The 17308-nt window shown below is 36.7% G+C and overlaps 1 protein-coding gene across 2 annotated transcripts in view; it reads left to right on the top strand.

Annotated features, from left to right (window-relative positions):
• The window catches only part of KDM1A (lysine demethylase 1A), a 65665-nt gene that overhangs the window by 19846 nt on the left and 28511 nt on the right, over positions 1 to 17308 (top strand). Inside the window, exons 3-7 of one of the 2 annotated variants that reach the window (XM_012801570.2) lie at positions 4810 to 4869; positions 12039 to 12172; positions 14554 to 14632; positions 15621 to 15713; positions 16557 to 16663. In XM_012801570.2, the coding sequence (XP_012657024.1) occupies positions 4810 to 4869; positions 12039 to 12172; positions 14554 to 14632; positions 15621 to 15713; positions 16557 to 16663 (473 nt within the window). The remainder of the gene's footprint in view (positions 1 to 4809; positions 4870 to 12038; positions 12173 to 14553; positions 14633 to 15620; positions 15714 to 16556; positions 16664 to 17308) is intronic. The other variant, XM_023509711.1, reaches the window with a different exon arrangement.

Below are 17308 nucleotides of genomic sequence, written 5' to 3'. Positions count from 1 at the left end.
AAAAAAAAAAAATAAATAAATGAACAGTCTTTTAGTTCCATTCTTCTGAGTTCTGTTCTTTAATTTCCAGCTATTTTTAGAACATTTCCATTTAATTTTACTAGCCTGTCTCTCAAATTTCTCATTTCTCTTGTAGTGTTAGGACTCTCCCAAACTTAACCTTAGAGTCATCTTGAAAGTTCTTTACCTCTTTTATCAAGTCTGTAATAAAGTTATGTATGTTCCTGTGCACAACCCTTTTCATTTGTTATGCCTTATCTATTTTGCCGTCACCTTTTTCTAGTAGATTTCACTCAGCATCTAAATTATTTCAGTTGCTTGTGGGTGGATCTCCTTTATCTACATCACTTTTTTCCTCTTATCCATCTTGTACAAAGGGTCAGATTAGTTTAAAATATTGCTTTTTTCACTGCTTTTTTATCAGAGATCACAGTTTTCCTCCATTACTACTAAGATCGAGTTTAGGTTTGGGAACTAAAGGTGACTTGTTCTGCCTGTACACTTGGTCTCCTGCTGTACTTTGAGACCATCTTAAGTAAGCAGGTGCCGTGCAGTCCTTACCATGTCTGCACTTTTCTCTGTCTTTGGAAATGTTCTAGACCAGAATGGCGGTTTCACTGCCTCCCAGTGTATCCAGATCTTTCTGAACTTGTTCAGAAAGTTCCCCTGATTCTCCAAGTCTGTTAGCTTGCTTTCTTTATTTAAAAAAAAAAAAAAAAGGTTTTTTGTGGATATTTTATTTTTCCCCAATTAGTTTATGAACTCTTTGAAAACAGTAGACCTTACCTATTGTGTTTTTGTTATTTGTATTTTGCAGGTTTGGGATGGTTATAGTTAAACATTGAATTAGTGAGATTCTTAAATAAGAAATCCCACTGGTGTCTTAATGCAGTGGAGACTGACTTGTTCAGAGATGGCTTTAACTTTTGAAATGTTTTTTTCCTCTGAATTTGGCAAGTTCAATTGAAACCAATAGGTTGGCAGTCACTTTTATTCTATAAATTTGACCTTTTTGAAAAATTGATCTTCTGTTTAAAAAGCATTGCTTCCTAAAAGATTTAGAAGTTTCTCAAATTGTTTGCAAAAGTTATCAATTTGGGGCGGTGCCTGTGGCTCAAAGGAGTAAGGCACCGGCCTCATATGCCGGAGGTGGCGGGTTCAAACCCAGCCCCGGCCAAAAACTGCCAAAAAAAAAGTTATCGATTTGAATGTGACTCTAAGAAACTGATCAAAATATGAATCTGTCTTCTGGGAAACAACAAAAACGAATGATTCTTACCTCCATGTGTACCAGATAAATGTATTTGAAGGTCGATGGTCTCTGGAGTATTTCAATGAAGAGGAGAAAACATCCAGTAATTTGAACATAACCACTTTACTGTTCAAGAAGGACTTACGTCAGATCCCAAGACGTTTTGGAGGACAACTGAAAGGCTGTTACATAAAATAAACCAAAAAGATTTCATTTTCAACTTGGAGAATATATGCATAAACAAGCTGTATTAAAAGTCTTTACTTCAAGATTGAGGATTTTTTTGTGTGTGTGGTATAGTTGGGATAAAAACAGATGTCTCATGTGCATTCGTGCCAAAATCAAGGTGCTTTTGCATATTTTCATTTCCTATTTTGAATTTGCACAACAACCCTCGTTGCTTGCTGTTACATGTCCCTGTGCCACTGTCAGAAGCAGATTCCCAGGCTGGTAAGACCCTAAGGGCAGATGACTAAGGCATTTTATATCCTAATCAGAGACACTTCTTGGACGGAAAGTTATCTAGAAATGTTACTATGCATGCTGTTTTTAAGAAAATGATAAATTTGTTCAGAATATTACCAATAAAGATGATTCTTTCCAGCTGTCTTGGAGAAGTAGTTACTTTGAAAATACTCATGAGTGCAGTGTGGTTAGAGTGAAAATAGCAGTCTCATCATTTATTTTGAAATAAACCTTCATCAGCTCAAGAAATAAATATCTTGTTCCTTAATGTGATTAAGTGCTTTTTTAGTTTTATTTTCCATCACTTCTTATGTTATGTGTTTATATTACTTTCTGCTTGGTTTCCTTCTGTTTCTCTGCTTACATAATATCTTGGAGTTTCATTTTTTTTTTCCATTTTTTTCTTTGAGACAGCCTTACTTTGTCACCCTTGGTAGAGTGCCATAGTGTCATAGCTCACAGCAACCTCAAACTCTTGGGGTCAAGTGATTCTCTTGCCTCAGCCTCCCAAGTAGCTAGGACTGCAGGTACCTGCCACAACGCCTGGCTATTTTTAGAGACGGGGTCTTGTTCTGGTTCAGGCCAGTCTCAAACTCCTAATCTCAGGTGTGAGCCACTGTGCCCAGCCCTGGAGTTTCATTTCTTTTTTTTATTTTATTATTGTAAGGGATCCGTTTTAAAAAATCTTCCCGGGGTTTTGAATATTTTCTCTATTTCTTCTGTACAGTAAGTTGATGAACTAAGGGACTGTAACAGACTGGTCAACATAAGGAACTTCCGTTGAATACATGTGTTGCATGTCCAGTCTGTGATAATTAGGTCAAGTTAAGAAAATTCTACTATAATTTTATCAAAGAATAGTATCTTTATAACGGTTTTTTAACAACCTTTTTTTTTTTTAATTTATTTGTGTGTGTGTGTGTGTTTTGGCTTCGACAACTAAGAATTATTATTATTATTTTTTAGAGATGGAGTCTTACTTTGTCGCCCTTGGTAGAATGCTGTGGTATCACAGCTCACCGCAACCTCCAGTTCTTGGGCTTAGGTGATTTTCTTGCCCCAGCTTCTGGACTACAGGCGCCCGCCACAACACCTGGCTATTTTTTTATTGTAGTTTGGCTGGGGCTGGGTTCAAACCCACTGCCTTCAGTATATGGGGCTGGTGCCCTACCCACTGATCCACAGGCGCCACCTTAATGCCCTTTTTCACAAACAGAAGACAGAAAGACTGCCTTACCTTATTTCTATTGAGTAACATTGACTCGCAGAAAAAAAATGTGTAATGTTAAAATTAACTTATATCATCACGTGGAGTTGGAGCAGAATATGATAGAAATAGAAAGGATAAAGTAAATCAGATTTAGACTATGATTTTTTGTTGTTGTTGTTTTTATTTATCTAATTTTTTAGTATTATTAGTGAGATGCCTTCAGGATTAGAGATTGTTACTTTCATTTTTGCCAAGTCAGGAACATAATTACAGAGAAGAGCTGTTATTCCTAATGCTTAAAGTGTTATTCTTAGAAACTACATTTGTTGTTCTGATTCTCCCCTGCCCCCTTTTATCATATATAATTCATTGTTCTGAAGTGGCTTGCTTCTATTTGGAGCCAAACAAAACAATGGCAACATTAAAAAAAAAACTTATGAAATATTTTTTATGAATAAATCCAGGACTTACTAAGAATGAATATTTGATTTAAACTTTAAAATGTAGGGCCTGCATTGTCAAGACAAGTCTAAAGATTGGATTTAGTAATTATATCATCTCTTCATGATTATATGCCCTTTTCCAAGAGCTGCAAACAACAAATGTACCTTGTGCCTTGTCTGAGAAGCATAATCTAGAAGCTAAAAGACCCATTAGACAAGAGTATCGTGAATAATTTTAGAATAAGATTTTACTCTGCTTTCAAAATAGAGCCTATATCTTCTAGCAACACATTTTAATACCATTATCAAGTCATTTCTTACATCTGAATACCTTCTTACACTTGAAGACGTCATTGTAAGTCTCCCAGACCTTGGAGCATTTTTATAGTCAGAGGGCTATGTTAGTTTGCCTTTGCTGCTCCCTTCTAACTCAACTGGTAGGAATCTGTTTCCTTGTTGGGGTGTATATTTTAACATAAGCCATGTAATGAAACTTGTCCAGGTTTATTTAGATTATTGGAAGGTGGAGGTCTCATATTCTTTGAAAAATCACACTAGCTTTCCCAGGGTATACCAGGTGACTAGAAGCTTAAGAGGCTCATATCACCTGTCTTGGTGATGAATTTTTGGAAGAGTCTGGAATACAGTTTGTCCTGACTTTTTCAGGTTGAATTTTCAAGCTTTGATTCTTTTCTTGAAGTTATTTCTACACATGAATTAACGAGGAAAATTTCATAACAAGGCTTATTGTATAACCTGAGGTAGATGCTCCCCTGGATCTTGCTTGTCTCCTGCCATCATGCCCCACAGATGTTTGTAGTACTTGGCATGCGTGTACAGGTGTCCTACGGTGTGTGCTATGGTTTTATTGAGGAAGCACTGGCACATTCGGCTTTACTGCTGCCTATTATTGGTAATTGATACCTCTTTTGGAGCTGAATCTTTTAGTTATGTTATACTCCCTGCTTTGAAGAGGAGAAAAATTTTCATTAAAATTATCAGTCTTTTGCTTGTTATATTTATTCTTTTTAGGTAGAAAGATAAAGGAATATTGAACTGTTGCAACTCCAGGTCCTAAAGTCCATGTCACACCCACCCTCAGTTTAGCAGCCATTAGTAAAAGACATTTGAAATCCATATTTTCCCCATCCAAACTATTACATAAGACTGACAGCAAAGATTTAGTAATTAGAAATACTATGTATTTTGTTCCACTGCCTTTCAATAAGAATCAGCGTGTAAAGTTGAAATTTCCTGACCAGAATTTGGAAGATTATGATGTAATTCCCTGGGCCTTGATTCTAGAAGAAGGAGCTGTCTGAATATGGGTTTACTAGTTGGTGGTGAATTCATGAGTCGCCAACTATTAGGCCTTTATGTCCAGATATTATCTTAATTTATGGAGTAAGGTCCCTGAGTTCTCCTCTTTCCTTCCACAGGGCAAGCAGGAGGACTTCAAGACGACAGTTCTGGAGGGTATGGAGACGGCCAAGCATCAGGTGAGGGTGGCATTAGATGCTTGCCACTTAGTAGCAAGAGCCGCCAAATCAGGAATTGATGCTTGCAAGTGTTTTTGGCTGTGGTATCCACATTTTAGCCAGAAGCGTAGGTGAAACTTAACCCACAGGGCACAGCAGTATAGTAGGAGAGAGTGAAGTCAGAACAAAGGCAAGCAAAATGTTTTGAAGTCCTCAGGCCGATCTCAGCCCTCCACTCTTCTTCATGTTTTTGAGGAGATGGCGGGTACTTTTCTCCCCAGCAGCCTTTATAGTAATAGTAAACATGATATAAAACAGACTTAGGAATTAGGGGACCTTTATACAGAGATATATCTGTTGCTAGAAGATATACACAGGAGGAGAAGCCACAGGCTTAAAAATCTTAAAAGGACTAACAGGTAGTCTAGGACTAGTCAGAGGAGCTATGCGGGCAAGTGACATCTTTTTAAAAATGGTTGTTACATGGTGTTGGGTGCTTTTTTCAATTAACATGACATAGTTAATCATTTTACAGTTTACACATTTTGTTTCTCATGTGAAAATTATCTTTTGAAAATGTTTATTTGAAATGTTTCTTTTCCTAGCAAACAATACAAGGTTTTTACTTCCAGGAGAAAGTGAATGTTTTATGGGGTCACCATCTGGAACAGTTAAAAGTTTATTCCAGAAATCAAAGTAACACGTGTCAATGTCATCCTTTGCCTCTGGAAGGATGTTTTTGTTCATTCTAGTATACAAAACTGGTTTATTATATACATTTTGATAGAATTGGAATAGGAAGTCCTTTATTTTTGGAGGTTGTCATTTTTAACTGTTAAGTCTACTTTAAAATTATTTGTCTATTGCAGTTTGCATATAACAAGTCCTGGAAGTATTTGTGTTTTACTCTCTTGGATCAAAGATAGTTCAGCGTTAATACAGCAATAGTAGTTTAAGAGATCCAGAATGTTAGAAATAGATTTCTTTAAATGCCATCCCAAGGATTCCAGGTTGATAATCAGTATACGCTTATCTTAGAGGAGTTAGAACTCTCTTTCACAATCTGTATCTGTGGCAGATAAACCTTCAAGAATACTCTTCATCAAATGGTGCACAATTAGACAATCCATGGAATTGTTGAAGATCAGGGATAGTCTTCAGTGTTTTAATCTTAAAGAAATTAAGTATTCTTGTTGCTTTTTATTTTTATTTTGTTTTTATGTGAATATTTTCTCTTTTGCTTAAGGAAACAATGTGTATTTCTGGAAGTAAAATTAAACTTTTATATAAAACTGGTGCTACTGACTTAACTGTTAGTAGAACATGAGTTTTGAGTGTTGTCAGGAACTGGTGGTGACTTTTCTGAACCCTTGTAGGTCTTTCTTCTGGTCTTTGTCATGTTCAGAAGCATGCATTTGTGAGATGATCAGTCAGAGTTAGAACCATGTGCTATGAACAATCAGCATTCTTCTCTCTTTTTTTTAAAAATTATTTTTTATTAAATCATAACTTTGAACATTGATGCATTTATGGGGTTCAGGGTACTGCTTCGACAGCATTCTTCTTTTAATGAAGCTAAATGATCCTCATGGATATCTTGGGGCCAGGATCATATTTTTATTTCTTAAAGTCTACCTCAAATTAGTGTATACATCCTAAATCTTAAAGCTAGAAAGGAACTAGCTATCTTAACTTCCTGCCTTCAGGCAGATAGTAATGAATCACTCCTATTTTATGGATTAGAACTTGAAACCCAAAGTTGTTAAAGGAATCAGCAAGTGATACACCAATTATAGTGGAGGAGTGAGAACCCAGGAATCTGACATAGACTTAGTACATAGACTATTCCTTTCACCCTTGGAATCATTCAAAATAGGCAATTTACCTTAAAGATCAGCACTCTATAATATAGAAATCAAGATTCTCTTTTTTCCTTTTTTCTCTCTATTCCCCCTGTTTACTCTTTTATATGTAGATCTCATAGGCTTTTGTTTTCACTCTTTAGCTAGAAATCTATTTAGAGTTATATACTTTTGAAAAATCAAAGGCAAGTTTTTCTCATAGAGGCCTCCTTTGTTAATCTCTTTTTTATATCTCTTACCTTACTCTAGTCAAGATACTACCTATATCTTATCAGAATCAGGGGGACATAATTTCATGATATAGAGGGCTTTAATCTCACCTATTTCCCTCCCTTCTTTCTCCTCTGGTTGACCTTTCTCAGAAGATCTAAATTATTCCCTTACATATATATGATAGCTACCTTTGCTATGTTTTCAGAGAAAGTGTGAGCCAGTCAGCCTGTTAGAAGGGGCAGTTCTCCTTTAGCATAACTATATTCTGAAAGGTAATGCTAGAATTTCCTGTGTGAAGTGATGAGCAGGAAGTAATCAAGCAGAAGGCAAGATGATATGAAGGCCATCTTGGAGCTCTTAAAAAATTTCTTTGAAATTTTCTGAATTTCCATAATACCAGATTACATTGCTTAATGGAACACAAACACCAAAGGACAAAACTCATATGTTCAGAGCTGAGTGTAAATAACTTCTGAATTGCATGTACTGTTGGTACTTTTTAATTAAGGATGTTATTAAGGTCTTTTTTTTTTTTTTTTAGACAGAGTCTCCCTCTGTCTCCCAGACTGGATTGCAGTGGCATCATTGTAATTCACTGCAACCTTGAACTCCTGAGCTCAAGGGATCCTCCTCCTGCCTTGGCCTCTCAAGTAGCTGGGACTACAGACAGATGCATGTCATATATCTGGCTAATTTAAAAATTTTTTTTTTTTTTTTTTTTTTAGAGATGGGGTCTTGCTATGTTGCCCAGGCTGGTCTTAAACTCCTAACCTTAAGTGATCCTCCTACCTCAGCCTCACAAAGTGCTGGGATTATAGGCACAAACCAGCATACCTGGCCATTAATGTTGATTTTATTTTAAAATGCTTTCCTCTAAAAGAGATACTTAAGGCCAGAGGTGGTGGCTCCTGCCTCTAATTCTAGCACTCTGGGAGGCTGAGGCAGGAGGATTCCTTGAGTTCAAGACTTGAGACCAACCTGAGCAAGAGTGAGACCCATCTCTACTAAAAATAGAAAAACTAGCTGGGGATTGTGGCTCACACATGTCCTAGCTACCCAGTGGACTGAGGCAAGAGGATTGCTCAAGCCCAAGAGTTTGAGGTTGCTGTGAGCTGTGATGACACCATGGCACTCTACCCCAGGCAACAGAGTGAGACTCTTGTCTCAAAAAAAATAAAACAAGATAAAACAAAAGAGATATTTAAGAGTTAGATTATCCAGAGTAGTCTCTTACTTCATTTTGGAGCTACCCTATAAAAAGGATATTTTGATTTAGCTTATCATCATTTAGATTCCAAATAAATATTTTTTTTTTTTTTGAGACAGAGCCTCAAGCTGTCCCCCTGGGTAGAATGCCCTGGCATTACAGCTCACAGCAACCTCCAACTCCTGGGCTCAAGCGAGTCTCCTGCCTCCACCTCCCAAGTAGCTGGGACCACAGGCGCCCACCACAATGCCCGGCTATTTTTTGGTTGCAGCCGTCATTGTTGTTTGGCGGGTCCGGGCTGGGGATTCGAACCCGCCACCTTAGGTGTACGTGGCTGGCCCAAATAAATATTTTTATTTATTTGAAAAATTACCTTCTTTCTTCAAGTCTTTTCATTCTGATTTTGATAATGACCTTCATTCTTTGAAATAAGTCTTCATCCTTAAAATGCCAATGGAAGGAAATAATTATAGAGTTTTTAGAGACCATTTTTCATTTCTAAAAATTGATATCATTATATTAAGAATAGCTAGTTTGGGGCAGCACCTGTGGCTCAGTGGGTAGGGTGCTGGCCTTATATACCAAGGGTGGCGGGTTTGAACCCAGCCCCAGCCAGCTAAAAAACAGCAATGACAGTTGCAACAAAAAATAGCTGGGTGCTATGATGGGCGCCTGTAGTCCCAGCTACTCGGGAGGCTGAGGCAAGAGAATCTTAAGCCTAAAAGTTGGAGGTTGCTGTGAACTGTGATGCCACGGCACTCTACTCAGGGGGACAAAGTGAGACTCTGTCTCAAAAAAAAGAATAGCTAGTTTTTTTAGATGCTGTGTACAAAGTTGAGATGGAGAAAAATATGATTCTAAGCATACGTTAATGTCACAACTTTTAGCTTCTTTATTGTATTTGTTTAAACTTCTGATAATTTTATTTAGAGATACTTTGAAATTGCCACATGACATATAAATAACATGTTTAAAAAATTTCAAATTAATATGAGGGTGCAGATTTTTAAATTACATTGTTCTCACTTCCAAGGTAAAGTTCCAGTTAACCCCTCATCTGGTGGGGGTTCTTGTGCCACTAGGTGAAATCCCACCAAATGCCTTCTGTCCTTGTGTCAATGGTCTCCCCCCCACCTCCCCTCTCCCACTTCCCCCTGACCCCCAATAGACTATGTTTGTGTTTTATTATTCTATGAGCATATAATTGTTTTAACATTTCTTAATCATTATATAGTCTCAAAATTCCCACAGTTATCCAACAATATGAAAGTGATTTTTTGATAAGGATATTTGCAGTGAGGAATCAAATTAATATAAAATTTAATGTTTTTTCTACATGGATTTTCTGTCATTGACATATAGTATTTTGTGGTAGGATTGATACTCAGTGACTGCTTATTTTACACATACAGAAAATAATACAGCTACAAAAGAAAACTACTCCCATTTTTGATGAGGAGAAGTGGGGTTTAATAGAGGTCATTGGTTTTTATGTTAATAGTATATATATATATACACCCATTTATGAAATATACCAAGAAGAAACCTATTAAGAGATATTTGGTTCATATACTCAGGATTAAGGTGTCCATGTGTGTATATACTTTTTATAATGTGAGAAATTTTTAGTCTTGATTTTTAAAAAAATTATTTTGCTTTTATTTATTTTGATTTAGGGGAATGGGATTAAGGACATCACACTGGAAAGTTTTAGAAAATTTCACATTACCCAAATGATTTGTATCCCCCAATAGTCAGCATTTTTTTTCTTGCCTTAATTTCATGTTCCACCTATAACAACAATATGGCTTTTACTGATTATTGTTCCCCCTAAGGAATAAATTGTCCTAACAGTCTTCATAAGTTTAGGTATAGATTAATTAAATGTAAGGAGTGTTGATTTGATTTTAATAATATGAAACACAGTATTTATGTCCTCTTCTATAGTAGATGGATAGACCCTTTCTCTTTGTCTCTAAGAATAGTATTTCTTAATGTGAGGACCATAATTAGCATTAGGAATTTTTGCATGATCTGTTAACCATTTTTTTCTAGGTAGTGCTTGCCATTTGAATGTGTTTGTGGACAGACCCCCTATTGCTTAGCTATAATCTTCTAAGTTATATCTTTATTTTCCAATTCTTTTTGTTCTCCTAATCTTACTAATGCCTTTTTGTTAGTGTTGCTTCTATTACTAGTGCTTTAGTGTGTGCTTTCAAATGATTATATATGGATATCTGGTGCCTATTTTGTTACTTATATGTAATTACTTCAACAGTATTGATTTTTTTTTTTTTTTGAGATAGAGCCTCAAGCTGTTGCCTTGGGTAGAGTTCTATGGCATCACAACTCACAGCAACCTCCAGCTCCTGGACTTAAGCAATTCTCTTGCCTCAGCCTCCCAAGTAGCTGGGACTACAGGTGCCTGCCACAACACCTGGCTATTTTTTTGGTTGTAGTTGTCATTGTTGTTTGGCAGACCCAGGCTGGATTCGAACCTGCCAGCTCTGGTGTATGTGGCAGGCGCCTTAGCCGCTTGAGCTAAGGTGAATTTTGAAACTTTTAAAATTGTCTTGATATTATCTTGATAAGGTGATCAATCTTAGAAATACATGCATAATATATGCAAGTGTATTTCTAACATCACCTTATCAATATGTACTTAACCTCCAGCTTATAAAATATACGAATTTAGGACGGGCATGGTGACTCATTCCTGTAATTCTAGCATTTTGTGAGGCCCAGGTGGGAGGATTGTTTGAGATCAGGAGTTGGAGACCAGCCTGGGCCACATGGCAAGACCTCATTGCTACAAAAAAATTACAAAATTAGCTACCTCAGAGGGTGAGGCAGGAGGATCTCTTGAGCCTAGTAGTTAGAGGCTACATTGAGCTATGGTGCTACCCCTCCACTTCAGCTTAGGTGACAGAGTGAAATCTTATTTATTTATTTATTTATTTTTTAAACCAGTTTATTTATTTATTTTTTACAGTTTTTGGCTGGGGCTGGGTTTGAACCGACCACCTCTGGTATATGGGGCCAGCGCCCTACTCCTTGAGCCACAGGCACTGCCCCCTATTTATTTTTTTTAAAAATCAATTTTTAAAGTTTCAAAATAACATTTTACATGGAGTATAGGTATATACTATATATATGTGTATTATATAGTATATGTCCAAATGCTAACATTTTACTTGGGGTATATAGGAAAGCATTTCTAATGTTTGTGCCAGAAAAGGCCAATTCCTTGCACTCTTCTGTCTTATCACTGTTGTCTGCTTAATTTCTCTCACTGCTTATCAGGATTGAAATATGAGAACTAATAGATGTTACTGCTGATAGGATCATGTATTTTCTGCTGTTAAAACCTGGAGTCGTCTTTCTGTTCCATGCTGTGATCCTAACAGCAGGCATATGATTGTGCTTTTCACTCCATACCCTCTCCTGCTTTCCCATTAGTGTACGTTCCTCTGATTCTTTAGCTTTCAGTTTTATTGTATACTATCAATGATGCTAATTTTAATTAGAATATCATCCAATTTTAAAAGTTACTTTATGGATGAAGAAAATACTGTAAATGCCTCTTGCCTTACAAGGTATATTGATTTATTTGTGAGTGAAGTATAAATTTTGAAATGTTACGCTCAAAAGAGTGGCTAATTTCTTTTTGGTTTTTCTTTTTTTTTGCGACTCTGGTGGGACCTGAACCCACAACCTTTGAAGAGTGGCTAATTTCTAAGGAAGTTTCAGCTTTTGAGACACATTGAAAGATTTTTGGTTTTTGTTTTATTTTTTACAGAAGGAAGTGAAATCAGTCTCTGAATGAGACAGAGAAGTTTGGGACATCATCATCTCTAGTTTTGCATTCACTTGCATTTTTCCTAGAAGTCCTTTGTTTTTTTTGCTAGGTGTGGAGGGCGCAGCTTTTCAGAGCAGACTTCCTCATGACCGGATGACCTCTCAAGAAGCAGCTTGTTTCCCAGATATTATCAGTGGACCACAGCAAACTCAGAAGGTTTTTCTGTTCATTAGAAACCGCACAGTAAGTTTTCATGTCAGCTTTTTTTTTCACCTAGATTATAAAAAGTATATATATTTTGGAATATAGACAAAAAATAGGAAAGACTTTAAAAATTGCCTATAATGTTATTACCGAGAGATAACCATTGTTAAAAATTAGTAGTTGTTCCTTTGTTTAAATGCATATGTAATTTTTATAAAATTGATATCCTACTTGCATGCATGCATTCTTTTGAATCTCTTTCATACCTCTTAACCTTATAAATATGCTTGAGACTCTTTATTTAAGCATTTAAAACTTTTTTAAAAAATAATCACTTTGTCCTTCCTTATCAGGGTAAGAAAAACCTTTGTCCTATTCTCATCTGGCTCAACCTCCTTCACTTGAATAATAGAGTGTAGTGTTTGCGTAATATTTTGTCTGACAGTTGGATTGTAATTTAACTGTTGAACGTTTGAGTTTCCATTTTTGTAGTATTTTAATCAAGCCTGAACAGACTTCTGTATTCTTGACTGTATCTCTGGTCATTGTTTCCTTACAGAGTTCTGGAAGGAAAACCTACTACCTTGTCAGAGGATATAAACAATTCTGAAACATATTGCCAGATTAATTCCCAGAGAAGCTGAACCAGTCAACAGTCCCATTGCCCTGCCCATTTTTATCAGCGATAATCTGTGCTGCATTATATAATAGGCCAAATTCATCTCATTTCTTTTTCATATCTTAGATTACTGAGATTGACTCCTTTTTACTTTTATTAGTCATTTATACTACTATGGATTTTTCTTTTATATCCTTTGTTCATTAGAAATTCTTACTTAGCTCTAGAGTAGGTGAGTGGAGGTGCTGTCCACAACATACAGATCTTACTCTAGGATGATGCAAAGTATAAGAAATTTATGTTGCACTTCCAGCCATTTTGAATACAAACATAGATTGTTTCCTAAAGATATACTTCCCTTGACTTTGGTGACACCATTGGTTGTCTTCTCCTACTGTTTTGTAGGTTTATGTGAACAGTGTCCTTTAAGGGGCATTCCTTAAGGCCCCTTAAGGTCCTCTCCTCTTTCCTTTTATTTTCCCCAAGAGCCCTCTTCTAGGCATTTGGCTTCAGTTATCACCCATAAGAAGATGACCCCAGATTTTACCTCTCTTCTGAGACCATGCATCTAGCTGCCTATTTTATATCTCCTCCTGTTGTCTTGGAATTAAATACATTATCTCATTTCTTCTTTCATTCCCCATTAAGTGGATAATGGCCTACCAACTCATTCAGTTGTGCAAGCTAAAAACGGAGAGATTGTCCTTGATACCTCTTTTCCTCTACATTTTGGCCACTTCTTTGTAAAATTTTGTAATAAATATTTTGTAAATAAAGGTACATTTAGCTATAATTTCCTATGTCTAGTGACTTTAGGGTTGACTTTTGGAATATCTTGTAGTTTGTCATTAGATGTTTGTGGATTCCATCTGTTGTCTCTGTAGTCATGTGACCCAGGTTTAAATCCTAGTTGCTCCCTACTAGCTGCATGGCCTTGGCAAATTAGGTATTTTTCTATACTATATGTAAATATCTCCTAGCTTCTTCAATAATTTACTCATTTGGCTTGGCGCCCGTAGCACACTGAAAGAAGTTTGGGACATCATTATCTCTCGTTTTGTATTCACTTCAGCTGTTTTGAACCCAGCCCAGGCCAGCTAAAACAACAGGGACAACTGCAACAAAAAATAGCAGGATGTTAGGTGGCATCTATGGCTCAAGGCACCGGCCCCATATGCTGGAGGTGGCGGGTTCAAACGCAGCCCTGGCCAAAAACTGCAAAAAATTAAAATTAAAAAAAAATAGCTGGGCGTTGTGGTGGGTGCTTGTGGTTCCAGCTACTTGGGAGTCTGAGGCAAGAGAATTGCTTAAACCCAAGAGTTTGAGGTTGCTGTGAGCTGTGATGCCACAGCACTCTACTGAGGGTGACATAGTGAGACTCTGTCTCAAACATATAAATAATTTACTCATTTGACACAGTTTTGTGTTCATCTGTTTCTTTTTTTTTTTTTTTTTTTAGACAGAGTCTCACTTTGTCTCCCTTAGTAGAGTGCTGTGGTGGTCACAGTTCACAGCAATCTCAAGCTCTTAGGCTTAAGTGATTCTCTTGCTTCAGCCTCCCAAGTAGCTGGGACTACAGGCGCCCACCACAACGCCCTGATATTTTTTGGTTGTAGTTGTCATTGTTGTTTGGCAGGCCTAGGCTGGATTCGAACCTGCCAGCTCTGGTGTATGTGGCTGGTGCCCTGGCCACTGAGCTCCAGGCACTGAGCCAAGAGACCTTAAAATTTAAAAGATGATTTTAAAGATGATCAAATGATGTATGTCTATATGTAGTATAATTTGTGTCATTTAAATACAGTTGCAGTTGTGGTTGGATAATCCGAAGATTCAGCTGACATTTGAAGCTACACTACAACAGTTAGAGGCGCCTTATAACAGTAAGCAGTATGTTCAATAGGACTAGTTTTGGACTGGATTGTGAAAATTGATATTTCCTTCCAGGAGCCCCATGGTTCCTTGATAATATTTTCATTCATATTTCCATTGTATTTCATCTTGTGTAGTGCAGAATGAGTCTTATTAAAAAATGTATTTTCAGGCAGCGCCTGTTCTCAGTGGGTAGCATTCCAGCCCCGTATACTGAGGGTGGCGGGTTCGAACCTGGCCCCGGCCAAACGCAACAAAAAATAGCTGGGTATTCTGTCAGGCGCCTGTAGTCCCAGCTACTCAGGAGGCCGAAGCAAGAGAATCGCCTAAGCCCAGGAGTTGGAGGTTGCTCTGAGCTATGACGCCATGGCACTCTACTGAGGGCAATAAAGTGAGACTCTGTCTTAAAGAACAAACAGACAAAACTATTTTCTTTTAATTTGTTTTCCTGATCTTTAAACTATGTTGACAGATGACTTCAAGAGATTACTAAGTAATTTTCCTAGACCTGTTGTCTATGGATCAGACATGGAAAAATGTGTTGGCACTTGGTTGGCTGGTTTTCTTGCTTCCCACTAAGAAAGTCTTGTGAAGTTTTTTGCTAAAGTAAATGAGTGTTACAACTACTTTGCAAGGGCTTCTCATTCCATCTGCAATGGAATGCTGTTCTTGAAAATTAGCCAGGCATGGTGGTGTGCACCTGGAGTCTCAGCTATTTGGAAGGCTGAAGTGAGCCTGGGAATTAAAGTTCAGCCCGGGCAACAAAGCAAGACCCTTGTCTTCAAAAATAAATAAATAAATTCCAGATTATGTGATACATATTTTAGTCTACCACACAGACTAACAGTTCTAAAATTCACTCTGCAAAAGGAGGTACAAGATCTGAAGTTTATGGAAAAGATGTGTTGAATGATTTCATGGTAGAGAACTACAAGAAGTAGAATTTTCTGTTTAAACTGCTGAAAATATAAACATGTTTTTAATCCACTTCTTTCATAGGTGATACTGTGCTTGTCCACCGAGTTCACAGTTATTTAGAGCGTCATGGTCTTATCAACTTTGGCATCTATAAGAGGATAAAGCCCCTACCAAGTAAGGACCTACCTGGCCAATGAATTTCATGGTTTTAAATTATGATTCCAAGGTTATACTTTATATCCATGATGTTGTTAGCATTTTATTTGGACTTATAAATCTATATTTGAAATCAGAATATCCCCAAGTTTATCTTCTAAGTCAAATTGAAAATAAATTCTCTTAGTAAATTTTCATTCTGTTTAATTTCTGGTTTGATGGCTATTTAGTCAAAGATAAAAAAATTTTAAATTCCAATTTTAAAAAAATAAATAAAATCTGTTAAAAATGAGAGAAGTCAGTTTTGCAAAGAGGAGATTTGAGGTTTTTCTTTAATTGACCAGTTTTTTAAGCGGCTAACAGTTGCACTTTTTCTTTTAATTTTTCAAAAATAAATTCTATTTTCCCCTTTATACTGTTTGTATGGATAATGTGTGCCAGGAAGCTAAGAGATAGGGGTATTTTAAGAATTAATACAATTATTTTTAATATTTTACTTTTTCAAAAGGGGACACTAAGACTATAGAAGTAGAGATTAAAGGAAATAGCTCATACCCAGAATATAGCCTAGTACAATTGTGAGGTAAATGAAGCAGATTCTAAATAAATTAAGAGTTAGAGATACTCAAATACATGACTGAGGTAATTAGAAAATAAATCTTAAGAACAGTGGGTATGATTTATAGATGTTCAAATTGATTTAAAATTTATATATTTCAGGTATTCATTGATTTCAATTTTGAAAATAACAGTCTGAATTATTTACTTTGTAAGATATTATAACATATTTCATGAGAAAAAACTATAAATTCTTAGACCTACAACAAAATATTCTAACTTTTGTTCATTTTTTGTTTTTAGCTAAAAAGACAGGAAAGGTAATTATCATAGGCTCTGGAGTCTCAGGCTTGGCAGCAGCTCGACAATTACAAAGTTTTGGGATGGATGTCACACTTCTGGAAGCCAGGGTAAGCATTTAATTTTGGATTTAGAAGCTTGACCTAGTGGAAATATGGTAAGGAAATTATCTCTTGCAAATTCAGGAATATATACAACTCAGCCTTAAAAAGTGTTAGGATTATAGATGTGAACCACTGTGCCTGGCCATGAATACTTTTTGAAATCTGATTATCTTCTAGTGGCTTAAAAGCCTCCCTGGACTCCCACCATTGAAAAAACACTTCTGAGGTAACCTAAACAACTAAAATTTTATAAAAGTTTCAAAACGTTGTATGCAAGTCAGTTCAAATGCTTTTCATAAACTATCTTTTTAAATAAAAAAGAGAGACAGGGTCTCTCTCTGTCACCCAGGCTATAGTGCAGTGGCACAGTCAGAGCTCAACACAACCTCAGATTCCTGGGCTCAAGCTATCCTCCTATTTCAGCCTTTGGAGAAGCAAGGACTACACATGTCACCATGCCCAGCTGATGTTTTATTTTAAAACTTTTTGTAGAGATGGAGTCTTACCATGTTACCCAGACTGGTCTCAAACTGCTCGCCTCAAATAGTCTTCCCACCTCAGCCTCCCAGAGTGTTGGGTTTACAGGCATGAGCCACTGTGCCCAGCCTACACTGCTGTGTTTTTTTGGTTTGGTTTTTTTTTTTTTTTTTT

Source organism: Otolemur garnettii, unplaced genomic scaffold (assembly GCF_000181295.1).
Source record: "Otolemur garnettii isolate 467f Iridium unplaced genomic scaffold, OtoGar3 scaffold00009, whole genome shotgun sequence".
In the NCBI taxonomy this organism is placed as follows: Eukaryota; Metazoa; Chordata; class Mammalia; order Primates; family Galagidae; genus Otolemur; species Otolemur garnettii.
This window is presented reverse-complemented; position numbering and strand designations above follow the sequence as displayed.